The sequence below is a fragment of the Amia ocellicauda genome, chromosome 2 (assembly GCF_036373705.1).
Source record: "Amia ocellicauda isolate fAmiCal2 chromosome 2, fAmiCal2.hap1, whole genome shotgun sequence".
NCBI lineage: Eukaryota > Metazoa > Chordata > Actinopteri > Amiiformes > Amiidae > Amia > Amia ocellicauda.
Window position 1 is genome coordinate 30847687 of NC_089851.1, and position 16352 is coordinate 30864038.

General features: G+C 36.4%; 1 protein-coding gene across 2 annotated transcripts in view; it reads left to right on the plus strand.

Annotated features, from left to right (window-relative positions):
- The window catches only part of gmds (GDP-mannose 4,6-dehydratase), a 273322-nt gene that overhangs the window by 38286 nt on the left and 218684 nt on the right, over positions 1 to 16352 (plus strand). The window contains exons 2-5 of one of the 2 annotated variants that reach the window (XM_066722692.1): positions 2781 to 2825; positions 7184 to 7271; positions 8609 to 8683; positions 9016 to 9125. In XM_066722692.1, coding sequence (XP_066578789.1) covers positions 2781 to 2825; positions 7184 to 7271; positions 8609 to 8683; positions 9016 to 9125 — 318 coding nt within the window. The remainder of the gene's footprint in view (positions 1 to 2780; positions 2826 to 7183; positions 7272 to 8608; positions 8684 to 9015; positions 9126 to 16352) is intronic. The other variant, XM_066722700.1, reaches the window with a different exon arrangement.

A 16352-nucleotide genomic window follows, 5' to 3' on the forward strand; every position in this document is an offset into this window, starting at 1 on the left:
AGAGACCTTACATTTGTGACTTTCATTATGTAAAAGCCTTGTTTCATTTTTATTTTTTATTTTTATAAAGTATATTTTTATATTCATGCTGGAGAGCCGCTTTCAGGACTTTTGATTCATTGAAAATCATTCATTCAGTTGAAAACAATGCTTGAAGGAAAATAACACTGTCATGGCCTACCGGAGTACTTATCTATTGTCAGTACCTCTGGGATAAACAGTTATAGAGAGGCAGAACAATACCAGCTTTTCTTATTGCACTAGAATCTGATTTATCGCAATAAGGACACAATATTCCTCCCACCACACTGATCGTTGCCATATTTAAAGTTGCTTTTGGTAATATAGTATATCAGTATCACATGATTAGTAAAGGAATTGCAACACGTTTCTCAACTCTCCAAACATTGGGAGGTACAGTAATAAAACCACTTACGACTAACAGCAACACTCATGATGTCAAAGAAACTGTTGAACTCATGAAATTATTAAATAAACCACAGACTTCCAGATGGACACCCTGCCTGTAGAGTCCTATTCTGAAGGAGTTTTTCCTTAATAGTTATGGAACTGGAACAGAGACATTTCAGTGCAGCATCACAGACACCCTGTTCTTAGTCTCAGACAAAATCTGTGGTCCACCCAATGAATCACATACCTACCAGTATGACTATATGGATTGCCACTTTGGAGACCTTTTATTTGTGTGTATCAGATGCAGTTGTTGTTCACTTGTTGTAGCCTATTGTGTGGTTGTGAAAAGGTTGGGATTAGTGGAGGAACACCAGCATAACAAATCCACTTTGCAGATACAATTATAGAACCAACGTTTCAGAAATCAGTGATCTAGAATCAAGCTTTGCTGTGTATGATTTCTTATTTTGTCCTACTGCTTTTTGAGCTGTTAATCATCAGGCTTTGGAATTCATGGCAAGATAGTATTCCTATGACAAGTTATTAATAATTTGTGACTGTAGTTGAGCTCAATGTATAATGTTTTATTTCTATAATTTTACCCAGAAAATTAAGCTCAGAAAGGGCAGAGAGAACCATAACAAAACCTATTCTGTAATCTTTGAAGTTGTATATGAAAATATGTAGAGCCCGACCGATACTGATAATTGGGAAGGTACATTTCCCGATTACCCATATATCTGCCGATATTGACTGTTTTTTTTGTTAGCATGCAAAACAGACATTTTCTAGCATGGATCCCTCAAATCACTCCCTGTCAGAGAGAAATTGTGTCAAATATGCACAGAAGGCAGGAATTTTACATTGTTACATTTTACATAATAAAGTTAACATTAATTTTCATCATGAATAACAACCATAAATCAAACATTGTAAAAATAAATACATTTGAATGAGGGAGAATAATAAGGAAAAATACAAAAATATGCATGTTCTATACATTGCAACAAAGATCGAGGTATATGAGCTAATTTCACACACAAATAAAAAAATGTGCATGTTCTGTACATTAGAGCAAATACTATGATAGTGTTCAGTGCTGGCCTGGCTTATATTAGCATTTTACATGCGTCAGGTTCCCTCAGGTCACAAGTCCTGCTCAACTGCCGATCACACAGGGGCAGGTTATAGCATAGGCAGCACAGCACAGCTGTATTTGTTTTAAAAAATATATATATTTAAAAATGCCCTCGAAAGTGTAACTTTTTTAATTTGTATGTTAAATGTATTGTAGTAAGAATCACAGCCAAAACTTTGTTGGATTTTAAATAGTTTTAGTATCATGTATAGTTTGTTTTATCCAACCTTTTTTTTTACTAATTTTCTTTAGATGTTTTACTGTGATCTGAGCTTGCTTGTTATTTGGAGACAGTTTTTGTTCGCTGATATCCAAGGCAACATCTTCTGCAAACATTTACTGTTTTTCTTTTAATTCCTATTGTGAATTTTGAAAAGCAGTTTTCAGTAAGAATGCGCAGCTGTGCCATAGTAGATGGTAATATTTATTCATGACAAAAACAATAATCAAAACCATGGATACTCCAATGTAGCATAGCCTTCAAAAACACTTTCTATTGGTTATGAGGGTTTTAGTAAAACACATGTTTATTGGTTTATGAGCCCTGTGTTTCTCAGTGGGTGTGTTAGTGTTTGCGGCACCACTGAGGATGACAAACAGTGTGGAGTCGGAAGCTTCCAGAGAAAACTAAAGCACCATAACTATGTTAAAACATAATGGTAAATAATGATAATAACAACTGTGAAACCAAATAAACATTTGTTTGTTTATTTTCTGAAGTTTCACAAATGATTTAACGGTAATTTGAAAAACATATTTAGCCTATAGTTTGAAAAAATATATCTATGCATTATCGGTGCAATATGTCCCGATACAAATATTTATGTAAAAGGCCGGTATCAGCCGATAATATCGGTGCTCTGATATATCTGTTGGGCCCTAAAAATATGTATTTCTAATGTCATAGTTCAACCATCATTGCCACTTTTGCAAAAAGTAGCTGGGGAAAAATGTTCAAACTAAGATTAAAACTTGAAATTAGTGGTTTAGTTTATTTGCTCTTTATAAGTAAGGCTGTGTTTCCTGGTTGTTCCAGTTAGAAAATCCATTCTGACTTGACTCAACAGTGTTAAGATCAACAACACCAGCCCCGTTATTCAATTCTCAGGAAAATTACAGAATTTTTAACATTGTCATTCGATCCTTATCCCCTGAAATGAGCTGTCTGAGTGCCCAGAATCAGATGGTGGCAGTCCTGTTTACCGCCCCCTCTCTTTTCTCTTTCCAGGATGGCTCGTACTTGGCCGAGTTTCTGCTGGAGAAGGGCTACGAGGTGAGTGAGTGCAGACTGACGGCATCATCAGCACGGGGCTGCCCTGCCTTCCTCTGTGGCTCTCCCCTGCGCCTCTGTGTGTTTTTCCAGGGAAACTCAGATACATAATCTCATCCCAAGAGGGGAGCTCATAGTACAGGCAGCGCAGGAGCCAGCTGATTGTCCTGGTTATCATTTAGCACTTCTTGAGAATGGAAATTGTGTTTGTTTATTTATTTATTTGTTTTATTCCACGCACTCACCACACGCACACTTACCCCAAATTCCCACATCCCAGTGGCCAGATAAGCGCCGTCCTGCGCAAAATGAAAGCTGCAAGGAATTAGGGGGATAATTTATGATGTAATGCACAACAGAAACCACAATGAGGTCATGTCAGATTCGGAAATTGCAGTGAGCAATGAAGTTGTTAACCCACGACACCTCACCATAAGGTCAGAGATTTTTTGTTTTGTTTTTTTCCCCTTCTGTGAAGGGACATGTTTGTCAGAGTTAGTCAATCCAGAAGGACTGCATATACTATGGCCTTATGAGAAAAAACAGTCATAATGCCCAACCCTTTTTTATTGTAGTAATTAGAGAATATTTTAGGGGAAGAACATATTATATTTTAATATGTAATTGCAAAGAAGAAAGAAAAGTGATTGGCCACCATAACGGACACCGCTGACTAATACACTGTAATCCATATACACTTTCCGTGTCAGGATGTGAATTAAACGTAAGATTAACATAAGGTGTTTAAGGTTAATATGTGTCTCATTGTCTCCATGGTATCACTTTGTTTAATATAGAAGACTGTAAAAGTGTTTTCTCAATACAAAGTAACTGAATGAAAATACTTGTTGCTACTAGTCGGTAAGATATAATCGAGTACAGAGATCGAAGTGTATACTAAGCACAAAATAAACCGACAGTCTGCACACAAGATGTACATTCTCAAAATGACTTGCCTGTGAAAGTGCTCAGAGTGGAGATGCAGTAAAGTCTCCTAGCCTCCCTCCAGGACACACTGGTCTGTGTCAAATCCTCCTCTTCCCTTTGTGATTGCAGGCTTTCACATCCTTTTTCTGGGGGCCTTTTCTTGTTACAGAAGATTTCCTATATCCTGCCACAAAGCCAAACCATGTTCTATTTTAGAGTCCGGCTCCCGCTTTACCTTTTGTTTCCTTGATTATACTTTCTTATGCTTTGGACAACAGATGATGTTCAGAAGGCCTGGGCGTGGGTATTGTATGGCTCAGTTTTTCCCTCTGTGACCCTCAGCTGACTTAAATGTCCAGGGACTGTGGGACTCATAACCATCTTTTAAACATGTGTTATAATTAGACAATTGTCTCACACATATTATGGTATTACACGTCCTGCGTCACTGTTGTAGGGACACGGAAAAATCTCGACAAGCAATGGGTAATGTGGATTTACAATCTGTGTGTCAAAGAACAGATCATGGTGATTTGCTTAAATAAAGGGGAAAAAAGGGTTTATTTTTCTTGTCTTGCAATTGTCGAAATAGATGAAGTACTATACACCTTACATTAAATTAGTTGTGACCTACAGTTTCTGTTGTATTGCACAGATTTACATTTTTATGACATATTGCCTACTTCTGTATGTATATCTGAATATTGTTTTTTTTGCCTTCAGCTAGTTGAAAGCCTTTAGGTAGTTACATTATCGTTACAGACTGTTAGATCAGTGGTGGTTAACTTTCCTTTAAGTCAGGATCAAGAAATTAGAGAGAAAACATTGACTCTTTTGAAAAGCATTCTCTAATCCTGCATTCTTAAGTAGATTTTTGAGTTTGCAAACATTTTGGCAAGCCGAAGACGTTAACATTTCACCTGTCTCTCAGAACAGACAGACAGCACTTTCATCACTGATTATAATGTTACATTCTGGCATGGATTATTATCTCTCAGGTATTTCTCACCCGGAGAAAAAAGAAGGCATGCTATGTTTTTCTTGCTTGACTAATACGCTTAGGATGCTTTCTGCACATCTACACCATACCTGTTTGGGCTAAAAAGCAAAGGCACAGCTCAGTGGGCACGCATTAACATCCTGAATATGTTATGCATAGACCCAAAGCTTCCCCAAGTACAGTCTTTCAGCAGAGCTTACACTTGCCTGCTTTGACCACTGCTTTGTGGCTTTCTACATGTCTAAACTAGACCACAGAAAATAAAAGATCAGATAATTGCTATCTGACAGCAGCTGTCAACAAGCCTTCCGTCAATCAGCGGAGTCAGTTGCTGAGTTTTATTTTCACTGCGCTTAATTTGTCCTTCTAATTATTTTCTTTTGAACCTGCTATGAGAGCACATGTAAGCTTTCTAGTAATCTTTTTTTTAATTATTATTATTATTAAGTGTGTGTGTTTGGGGGAGTTTTGAGGAATTCCAAGATTTTTAAATAAAAAAATAAAAATACTTTGTCCCTCGAAACTCTGAATATTGTTTTATTTTTTTAATGACACAGGAAGGCAATATTCCACTTGCAGCACATTAACAGTCATTAAAACTGAATCAGGGGGCAGGATGCTGCAGTGAATAGAGGAAAGCAGGGCAGGGCACAGAGCCCCGCAACGCACTCCTGAACAGACCCCAGCAATTATCTCCTTTCTGCAGGGTTTCCTATGGCCTCCGTCACGTCACTTCCCACAGGCCCTTGCTGCGCTCCACCAGATCTGTCTTGTCAAAAGCTTGATCCTTGACACTGTACCTACTGCTTGAAGATGAGCAGGCAGAATATTTCTACAGCCGTGTGTGTGTGCGTGTCCCTTTCATGTTAGTACTTTAAGCCTACATTGATTTATGTTACCATGATAGTCAATGGAAAACGCATACAGGCTACCTTAACATAAACAATAAATAAACAAACAAATTAAACCAAAAAATGATTGCTATAGCTTTCAATGAACCACTGCAGGTTAAACTGACTCTCAGGCCTACTTTTCATTTTAAAATAAGCAATTTACCCAGATTCCACTGTTAACATGTGTATGTTACAAAATATTCACTGAGTCAGTCCCTTAAAATGAGCTAAGCAAAATAATGTAAAAAATGCTACTTGGATATCAGACAATATTTTCTTTTTTGTTTGGTAGATGAAAAATCTGATTATTTTAGCATTAACACTTGCTTATACTTTTTAAGAGCAAAAAACCTGGTATCTTCACACAATTACAAATGTGTTTATCAGGTTAGTTTACAGTGTCCAAGTATGGAATTAAGTTCACTGTTGATCTATCCTTTGCCTGCAGCTACCAGCAGGTTTGTGGCCATGCATAAGCACTAAATGTTTATAATTTACTTTGTTTTGTTCAGTGAAGCCCATGTATTGGTTATGCAAAACATGCATACAGTACATATGAAATGGAGGAAACCAAAAGATGTATAATTAATTTTGGTTTATTTCATTAACTGTATATTCAGCTCTCAACAATAGCTAGTATTATAGCAGCATCTATGACATTTTTTATTTTTTAAATTACTCCGATCCTGTACAGTATTTCCCCCTTCACTGGAATTTCTATATTTATTTTCAATTGTCTCAGATTACTCATGATATATGGTAATGAAAAGCATTTTTCTCCTGCATGTTTTTTTTTTTTTCCCTCCACTTAGTATTTCACCTAAAAAGAAATACCTACCTACACCTTCCAATATGAAAAACATTACATAACAAATGATTGAAATTGAAGGGTTTCTCACAACTTGCATTGGGTTCCATAACATGTAATTTGTCAACTAAATATGCTATCCCTTATGAACTAATTGAATTAGATAAAGGCCGAAGGAGACCCCAGTGGAATTATTTGTTTTGTCTTTTGGTTTAATCCTGGTGTGAATGTGAACCTGCTTAAAGGGGAGGACTAGTTTAAACTAACACTGATGATTTGTATAGGGTTTCACCATTCTTTAGTTCCAGGTAAGGTGGTAATGTCCTCTCTTACCTGCATTAACACTGCTGCTGTAGAGTTAGAAAGAGTATGTTGTTTATTTTTAAATATGTTACGTAGTTTATAAACTAAAGATGAGAGACCATACAAATAGCAGTTATTGTGATCCAGGTTGGACCTACACTTCACGGCACACATAACTGCGAGCTACAACCTAATATTGTTTTAAAGCAACATGACATAATAACAAAAACCAATTAAACATAGAGGCAGGTAGTAATATTGCACACTCCTGCTCTTGTATTGGTCCTCTTGGTGTTTGAGCTAGGGGATGGAGAAAGCTTTCGTCGTCATTGCCAGCTGTTTGACCTGTCCTGACTAACCCCGGGTTTAGGGAAGTAAATATTTCCTTACATCTTAAGTCACAACCCTGTGTTTTGTTTTTTTCCCCCAGGTGCACGGCATTGTACGGAGATCCAGCTCTTTCAACACCGGCAGGATTGAGCACCTCTACAAAAATCCTAATACACACACTGAAGGAAGTAAGTCGTCATTTGATTTTCAGAGTTGGGAGTGTATCTTTGTGTGGCAAGCTAAAAAAAAAAAAAAAAAAGGTGTAGTCTGATATTCACTGTGATTCACACTACTTCCAGAGCATCAAACAGAGGATTGTGTTGGAAAGATTAATGAACAGAATGAATTTCCTGTTTTATTTTTGTATACTGTGTCTAAATGGATGACAGTAATTAGATTTAATGAGATATATTTCTCTGGATTTCCGTTTCCGTACTACATACAGTGATATGCTTTTGTTTAAACACACAGATTACAGGTTCATTTTTACATCTCTTGTGTGTGTCATGTGATTCTGCTGGTGGGAGATTCAATAGGCTCATTTTAAAGTAGGAAAATGTATGATTTTGTTTCATAGTATATGCAACAGGTGTTGCTATGGTGAGTAATCTTGTTTTTTTTTCTTCTGTGGTATTTTGCCTGAGTATCAGAAGAAATCACACGGTTTGCAATCAAGCTATTTTGACAGGCTGAACTGCATTTGAGTTGATGGTTGCTCGGTGTTGATAGCTACTCTCCTTTTGCAAAAACACGAAGCTGTCTTGCAAAAAGCGGCACACTTACACATGTATTTCTGACCACAGGTATGATGCAAGCTTTCTGGAAAATTTCTTAACAACAAATCTTTTGTTCCATTTTCCATCCAGTGAGACATCCCACTATGCATGTTAGTGACACACACAGACACACTGTAGTTTACTTGGCATTTGGAACAGATTTTGTGGAAGGAGACATGCTATTACTCTTAACAGAGAACAAGCAACCACAGAATAAAATAAGAGGTCGGGTAAGGTAAAATGTCCTAGTTTTACCATTAAAAAAGTATCCCTTGAATTTGTTTAAACATGGCTTCAAATTTGTCACTTTATAGAATGTATGTTTTTTTGTCATTAGAACAAGAACAAAACAGAATAAAATAAGAAAACTAAAACCATAATTACATCACCGAATCATGTATACACACAGTAGTAGTAGCTGTACAGTTTAAATGAGTAGGTCATCAATGAGTATTTGTTTACAGATCAGTAACCACCTATTGCTTAGTTTGACTATCAGTAAGTCTTAGGTCTGGACACTCACAGATGCATTGTCCTGTGAAATGAAAATACACATTTGATGTTTACCCAATAAAGAATCAAATCGGTGATCAGATTTGTACTGAGACATAACCTACTAAAAGTATTAAAGCTATCCTGTGGGTAAAAGAAAATACACATCACGAAAACCTCTTGAGAACTACGGTTATCATTTATGTTCTATGGTGACGGGAATTAACACTGAATGTCACCTCTGCCTTCGATTACAGAGCAACATGGAACACAATACACAGACAACCTCTCACTCGTCCAACACAAGACTGGGCAGAAGCATTTTAGCAGAGGCAAGATCTACAACTGTATTTCTTGATGCACTTGAATGCTTTTGAATTAATCAAATGTGCTTTTCAAAAACTGATATTTTTCTAAAGAAACACCTGTGAAAACACCAATTGAACATGCCATACACAGGATAACATTTTATACTTTTCCAGTGGGTTTTACAATATTGAAATACCCAGGCTGGCGTGGGATATTTTGACTGTAACTATTAGATATGAATCCCAATAACTCCATCTTGTATTATACATTTGGGAAATATTGGATGAGTTGCAAGTACAAGATATACATACACTTGTCAGTCAGTGACCAACACAAATGTCTTTAATTTTCTTAGACATGAAGTTGCACTATGGTGATCTCACTGACAGCACTTGCCTGGTGAAGATTATCAATCAAGTGAAGCCTACAGAAGTATATAACCTGGGGGCACAAAGCCACGTCAAGGTAAGGAGAACACTACATGTGCTTGTTTTGTCAGTGTCACCAGCACAAGTTGCTGCTTTCGTTTGCCATACAGGGGAATCGGTTGAGGCTACACATGTGGGGAAACAATGCCTTCTTGTCTGCCTGTTGAAACGGATGAAAGAATGGATGAATTATTGTGTGTCCTACAACTCCTACATATTACACATCCTTTGAGGCATCTGTTCATGACTCCACAGCTTCTCTGGGATGAGCCCTGCACTTTCACTTCCTACTTGAACCATTTCCGAGCCACACACAGTCATCTGGCTTGTGCTTCACTCTTCTTATTCAAAAGTTGTGGTGGTCTGTTGTTGAAGTATCCAGCACACAAACCATTCAGAAGAAAAACAACAACAAAACTCAAAATGCAAAATGCACTCCAGTCAGTCAACAGCTTGGGCGTTCAGTCTTGGTATCTGTCAGCAGAAGCAACTTCTCGCAGTCACTGAATATTTTGCCTCAACACGATGTGTCCAACAGGTCTGAAAGATACAGGTTATGGTGGGAAATGTTGCTTTTTCTAACGTGTTCCTTATTCTTAGCTGCAAAACAAGCATCATTTGAGAAACATTATGGAACCCATTCTCATAAAACAGCTAGGTTACTAATGGTTAATGTAATGGGGTTATTGCGTCAGTGCGTTACGGTTTATAAAAAGCTATGAATATTGCATTGTTGATGTGTTTGCTTTAATTTTGAATCTCCCGTGACCTACATAAGGAACCACTGTCTGGCATCCAAATGAACAAGGAACAGTTTCCCGGATTACAAGAAGAGCGCATTAGTAGTAGTTATGGTAATACCAGAGAAGGAAAAGTTTCTTCATTGAATAAACTGGTGCTTAAATGAAATATTTTTTAATATACACTAATTCCCTGTTTAGTCATGAAATACAGTGGAAGGGCTGAACTTTGAGTCAAACATTCTGGCCTTTTCTACAAAGACTGTGTGGGTGTGCACTTCCATTGAAGGCATCATAAGCAGTTTTGGCTGTGATCACTAGGGGAAAAAAAAAAAATAAGGAAAAAAAATGGATCTGAAGCTATGTTGTATCATCAACAGTAATACAAACAGAAAACATTGTATTTTATGTCTGAAAGATAAAGAATGGCCAGTGTTTCCAATGATACTTTACACATTTATTGCTGATTTGCTAGGGGATTCATATAAATGTTTTTCCATTAAATCCAATTCTGTTTAAGACCATTAATCTTTGTTTTCATGAGGTTAGGGGATTGTAAATTGAATTTGGACCAATGAGATTTCCAAAATAGCCTGAGAATGTAATATGTCACTCGCTTCCTGTTGTTCAGCATTGTGCAGAACAGTTTATCTTCAGCTATATGTGGTGTGGGTGTTTGTTTGCTCAGTGTACCTATTATGAAGAAATCTCTCTATCAGCCTTCTATCTAATTACATGTGTCCTATGCTGAAGTAAGAAAATAAAATAAGAGGTTGGTTTAGTTTCCTGCAGGAAACCGATAAAGATGAAGACTTTTTGGGCAATGTCTAAAATAGGTTAAAGGAAAATAAATACATAAAGAAACCAAACTGTAAACGTTTGATTTTGTGGCTCCAATTGACACTTTTTCGTTTATTCCCTTGTCAAAAGAGTAGTGTTTGGTAAACTTTTGGGAAGTTGGTTCTGCAATCAGTCAAGGGGCATGGGTACCTCCTAGTAAAGGTTTCCAAAAGGTATTACTTATAAGGAGATTGCATGTGGGCCTGCTTTTCTTTCACCATATGTGTAATTTATATGTTATATATAATTAAGTCTGAGGAGTTTTGCAAGTGAAACCTGGAACTGAAACAGTTCATACATATAAACCTCAGTTTGCAGGTATGGAATTGCTTCTTATAGTTTGCAACCAACCTTTACTTACTCTTTATTATTTATTATTTTGCTTATTACATTTAAAAAAACCCTCTTCAACAGGCCGAACAAATGCCTTATAGAACATCAGTTTATCAGGTTAAAAACAAACAGCAGTCTTGTGTCATTAGTGCAGTGTGGTTGTATTTGGATATATACATTTCCTAACGGACTTACTATTTTTATTTTAGGAAAAACAATATTGGAGCAATACAGTCAGCTAAACACTTTGGAAGAATCATCATGAAATAATACATGAACGTACACAATAGTTTACACAATGTTTTAATTAAGGAACAGGGGCTGCTCAAGCACTTCCTGTTACAACTTAATAGAAAGGCGACACATGGGGAAAATATAACAACTGCACAAAGACCTGTCTTTACTATAGTTATTCCCTTTAACTTATCTGGGGATGTTATATATGCATTTTCCATTGATAACTGGAAAACCTTTTCATATACCTGATGCATGTTACTATTTCTCTCATTTGCATTGGGAACTACTGAAGCAAGAAATGCACAAAGCTATGCGATAAAACATACATGAAGGTTTTTTGTTCAAGATCTTGGGTTGAATACATTTTCAAAAAAATAGAAAAAAGCATACGACAATGTGGGGCAAGTCAGGCATGCTTTTCCAAAGGGGGAGTATCAGACAAACACAAAGAGAAAGCAACAGTTTGCATTGTAATCAAACAATAACGTTGAGTTCATTCGAGGATTTATCTTAGAATATTTAGCTGACTTTAATAATTTACAGAATTAACTATCACAACAACACCAGGTGGGAAACGTGGATGGTCTGGTCTTTTCGAACAGGGAAACCCCTGCTGGATTTGGGTAGTAGGAAGACACTTACTGACACATGAATTTCAGCCAAGTCAGTCCAATACGACAGGTGGTAAAAGGTATATCCCTCTTATAGCATAAATAAATGTGTAAATGGTTACTCTCTGTCTAAGAGTGGATATGTTATACAAGCACACACTGTGTAGCAGAATTGCTAGTTTCTCGGTGTGTTGTGAATATGCTAAGATTTTTATGCCCACAGATATCATGTTAATGAACTATATGAATGAGAATCTTTATTTCCCCCCGTCTTTTCACAGGAAACTCTCAGGTTCAGTAAAGTATATCTGTGTCATGAGCACCTAGATATGTCTTGTAGTGGCTTATGTAATTCAAGCACATTAATTCTTGTTTGGGTGTGCAATGGTTTATCATCTTGGCAAGATCATCTTCATAAGGGAAACAGCTGTCTTATTTTGCCAGTTTTATATAGGAAATCCTATAGGGAAGCCTTCACAGTCTGTATAAGCAGCCAAAATTGTGCTTCTGTTTTGTGTTTTGCTTGTGGCTATGGACATCCTATTTGGACATTACTGTACATTAGCTTCTCATGTTAGAAAAGACTTTGAATACATATTGAGATTGGAATTTCAGGTCACTTGGTCGTATCTCAGTATCTTCTGCGGGGGCCAAAAATAAACCCTAGCTCTTAATATGTAGGCCGGTTTGGGGCTGTGCTCATTATTAAATGCCATTGCAGTTAGCTCACATGTTGTGCTTGGTCTCATGCTGAATCTGAATGATATTACAGTGAATTCATTGAGAATATTGTTAATTTGCCTTATATTTTACAGTGTGAAGTCTTTCACATAAATGAATCACAGGATAATGGTTGGTCAACATTACCATCACAACATTTATGTATTTATTTATTTACTTACTATTAATTCAATCATTACTTTATCATCCCAGTTTGATTAATCTAATCCGGGAACTTCGAGACTATAGTAATGCCCATTTGTCGACTGGTACCCAATGGAAAAGAAGGCTTGTTAGGTAAAGGTGTATGTAACTGCTTGTCACTTACACCTACAACTGGAGCACAAAATGATTATCTGTGTCTAAGCCATCGATGAAACACTGGGTCACTGTCAAAATACTGCACCCCCAGATCACACTCTTTGGACACACTGTGTTTCTAATCCTCCTCATTACACACTGTACAACACTGAACAGATCGGAACCTGTGGCCAGGGGATCATTTGATGATTGAGAACGCTGCCATCAATTTGATCGTTTCAGAGCATCGTGCAGTGGACACGTTAAACGATCTGCAAATGAACTTGCAAGCAGAATACATTTTCAGTGTTTCTTGTTCTGTAACAACTGGAACCACTGTCCGTGGCCTCCGTAACTCTGACGTCTGCAGAGGTGGGGTCCAGATGCTCTTGATGGAGGAAAATCTGATTGGGCGAAGGGGTTACTATGGATGGGTGTGCTTAACAGACCTTTCCAGTTGTAGTTTTTGTGTGCATGTACAGTTAATGACACCAAGTGTACATTTTTCTAACTATATTGTATGAACAATTTGTATAAGTTACCTTGAATATGGATCTGTCTTTCTGTCATTGTGTTGTGTTTTTTGGACATTTTGGACAAACTTTGAACTTTTTTCTTGTTTTAATTTTATTAGATCTATATACAGTCCAGTAGGGCTTGAATAGGTTTTTGACATTTCATAAAAGTATTATTTGCATCCAGATTCTTATTTCTAATTACCAGTTTTCTTTTCATAGGTCAATGTGACTTTTTTCACTTTATTGTTTTACACTAGAAGTTCTTTCTAAAGCTTCAGTGCATTTTTTTTTCCTATTCCATCTCCATGCATCTTTCTTTCTAGTGTGTTGGGATATCTCTGGGTGGTATAGAGGGATTTGTTAAAGGTATTAGTTTGCCATTTATGTATAATTTCCTTTGTTTTTCTGAGTACTCCAGGCTCCGTCTGCTTTTAGAGAGAGGTTGTTCTGGAGAGCCTTTAATCCATTAACTTAATTAGTTTCATTTTTGATAAACCATCCAGTTTGACTGGATACTATATTTAACCTGTGGCAATATTGTTGGTAGCTGTGCAAGTTAAAACCTGAGTTCAGCATAGCTGTGATAGACTTGTCCATGACTTATGCTGGAAGAAAACATTTTATTTATCAAACAGCAGTATGCACTGTTCAACATTATCACATTACAAGGGTCACAACAACATTAAAAAATAATCTTCATACTACATTGTATAAAATCAATGCAAATAGGAACAATTAAATTAGTTTTTTTTCTTTTGTCACTTAAACCAATTTATATTTGATTGCTTGTGAATCTAATGCACCAATATTGTATAATAATAAAGCAATATCACAGATTATTCTGATATTCTAAGCTTATTATTGGTATAACCTTTTGAACTGTGTGTGCGTGATGTGGGATTTTACTATTTTGATTTGTTAAACAACAACAGTCACAACAACAGACATAATGCATGTAGAATTGAACAATTCATTATATTGCTTAAATCTGTTATTGTTATATAGCTGTGTTTGCCTTTAATGTAAGTGTGCAATTGTGAAAAGTGTATAGTTCTTATTTGCCAAAGTTCACGGAGCAGGGTGCACACGTTGTCTTTGCTTATTTGTTTTTCCATCTTTGTCTATTTTTTGGCAGCAATCTTTAAATACGTATTTTCAGTCATGTTTGATGACCTGGAAGACACAGTATTTTTTAAACTATTAAGAGTGACTTCACACATGCAAATTGCCAACAACAAGACTAAACTGTTCATCAATCGTGACATGTTTAAGGAGACTTTCATTCTTAATGCGTCTTTTAGTTATCTCCTCATGGCTAAATCCGGCATTCATCAATTAGAAAATGCTCCTAAGTTTCTGTTTCTGTTGATTTGTTGTAGATTTGTGTGCTGTAAATATTGTTTAAGAAGTAGCCATGTTGTTGGTATTGAGTGCAGCCGGTTGTCAAGACAGTAAAACGTGCTTGGGAAAGTTATTCTCATCCACATTTTCTCTATTAAATTAATGTAGTTAACCTTCTGTGAATCATAAAAGCAGCCTGATTTGAAGAAAACTTGGACTAGAATGTTTCTGGCTCCAGTTAGCTGAACTACAGTGTTTGAACCACTGTGGTAAAAATGAAAACCAAACTAACAAACAATAAAGATCATACTGATTTGTTGTACTTTGTTTAGAAACTGATAATTATAGCATCTGATATAGAGGCATCATTTTAGTACTGCAAGGGCAGAGAATGTTCCTAAATTTAAATGACAAATAGTTGTTTCAGGAAGCTTGTTTATTTCTGTGTATCTTAAAATATTTTGGCACCTCTTTGTATTACTTTCCCCACATTTCAGTTTGATTTTCATTCCCCCAACAAGGCTAAATTCTAACAAATGTGTGCATGGTCACATTCATATTATAAGTGAATGGCATACAGTCTGTCAAATTACAGTGTCACTTACAAAGTTCTGATGTGATGTGGAATGACCCAGCTGTGCCATTTTGGGCAATGTCATTATTCACAGTTGTTTCTGGAATGTTGTTCTTTGCTTAAATAACTCAGACCAGTATGATAAATCAGTGGTTCCCAAACCGGTGCCCCTCGGCCCTGCTGGCTTTCGTTCCAACTGAGCTCTCAATTCTTTAATGGAACTAACATATCAATTGAAGGTTCAATTAAGTAATTAGGAGCTCAGCTGGAACGAAAACAACAGGGCGTGGAGCATGGGGGGGACCGGTTTGGAACCACTGTGATATATTAACTTTTACTGCTTTCTAAAGGAGTGGAAATTCAACTCGATTCAACATAAGAGTGAATTGAGCAAAGTCAGAGACACTTTTGGTAAATTATCACATTTTGAATGTTGAAAAAGAAGCAATGATCTATGTGTATATGTATATATTTATATTATAAACATTTATATCATATAAATAAATAAATAATATGGTCAGATGGTATATAAATAAACAAAGTTATGAGAGAGTTTACATTTTTAAAATAAAACCAATGATTAAAAGGTGATAGGAGGCTCTCTAGTCTTGTGTTGTCTAACAGTACAGTAAGCAAAAACTAGTATTTTCTGCATGAATTCTGATATACAGTGCAGTAATCTTTCATCTTGTATGATAATTTAAATCCAGTTTTTGATAAGTTAGTATGTAGGATACACATATATTGGGCCCTCCCAATTCAACCCATTCCGCTAAGCATTGTGGATTCACATCATCAAATAGTTTTTATTAATTTCTGTAAAGCTGTATTTTTGTGTTGTATGATCTACAACAGGCAAATCCTATTGCTCTTAAAGAGTGAAGTTATTAAATTCAATAATAAAGCCTTGTTTTTTTGTTTCGTTCCTTCGTTCCCACTGTCGAGAAGCTTGTGCTGTGAAAGCAGAGTTCTTGTTGTAACAGATTTCAATTGGTGCCGCTTTGTCTTATCAGGTGTGGGTGGAGCTCTAGGTTTTGATCCCAGCAAATA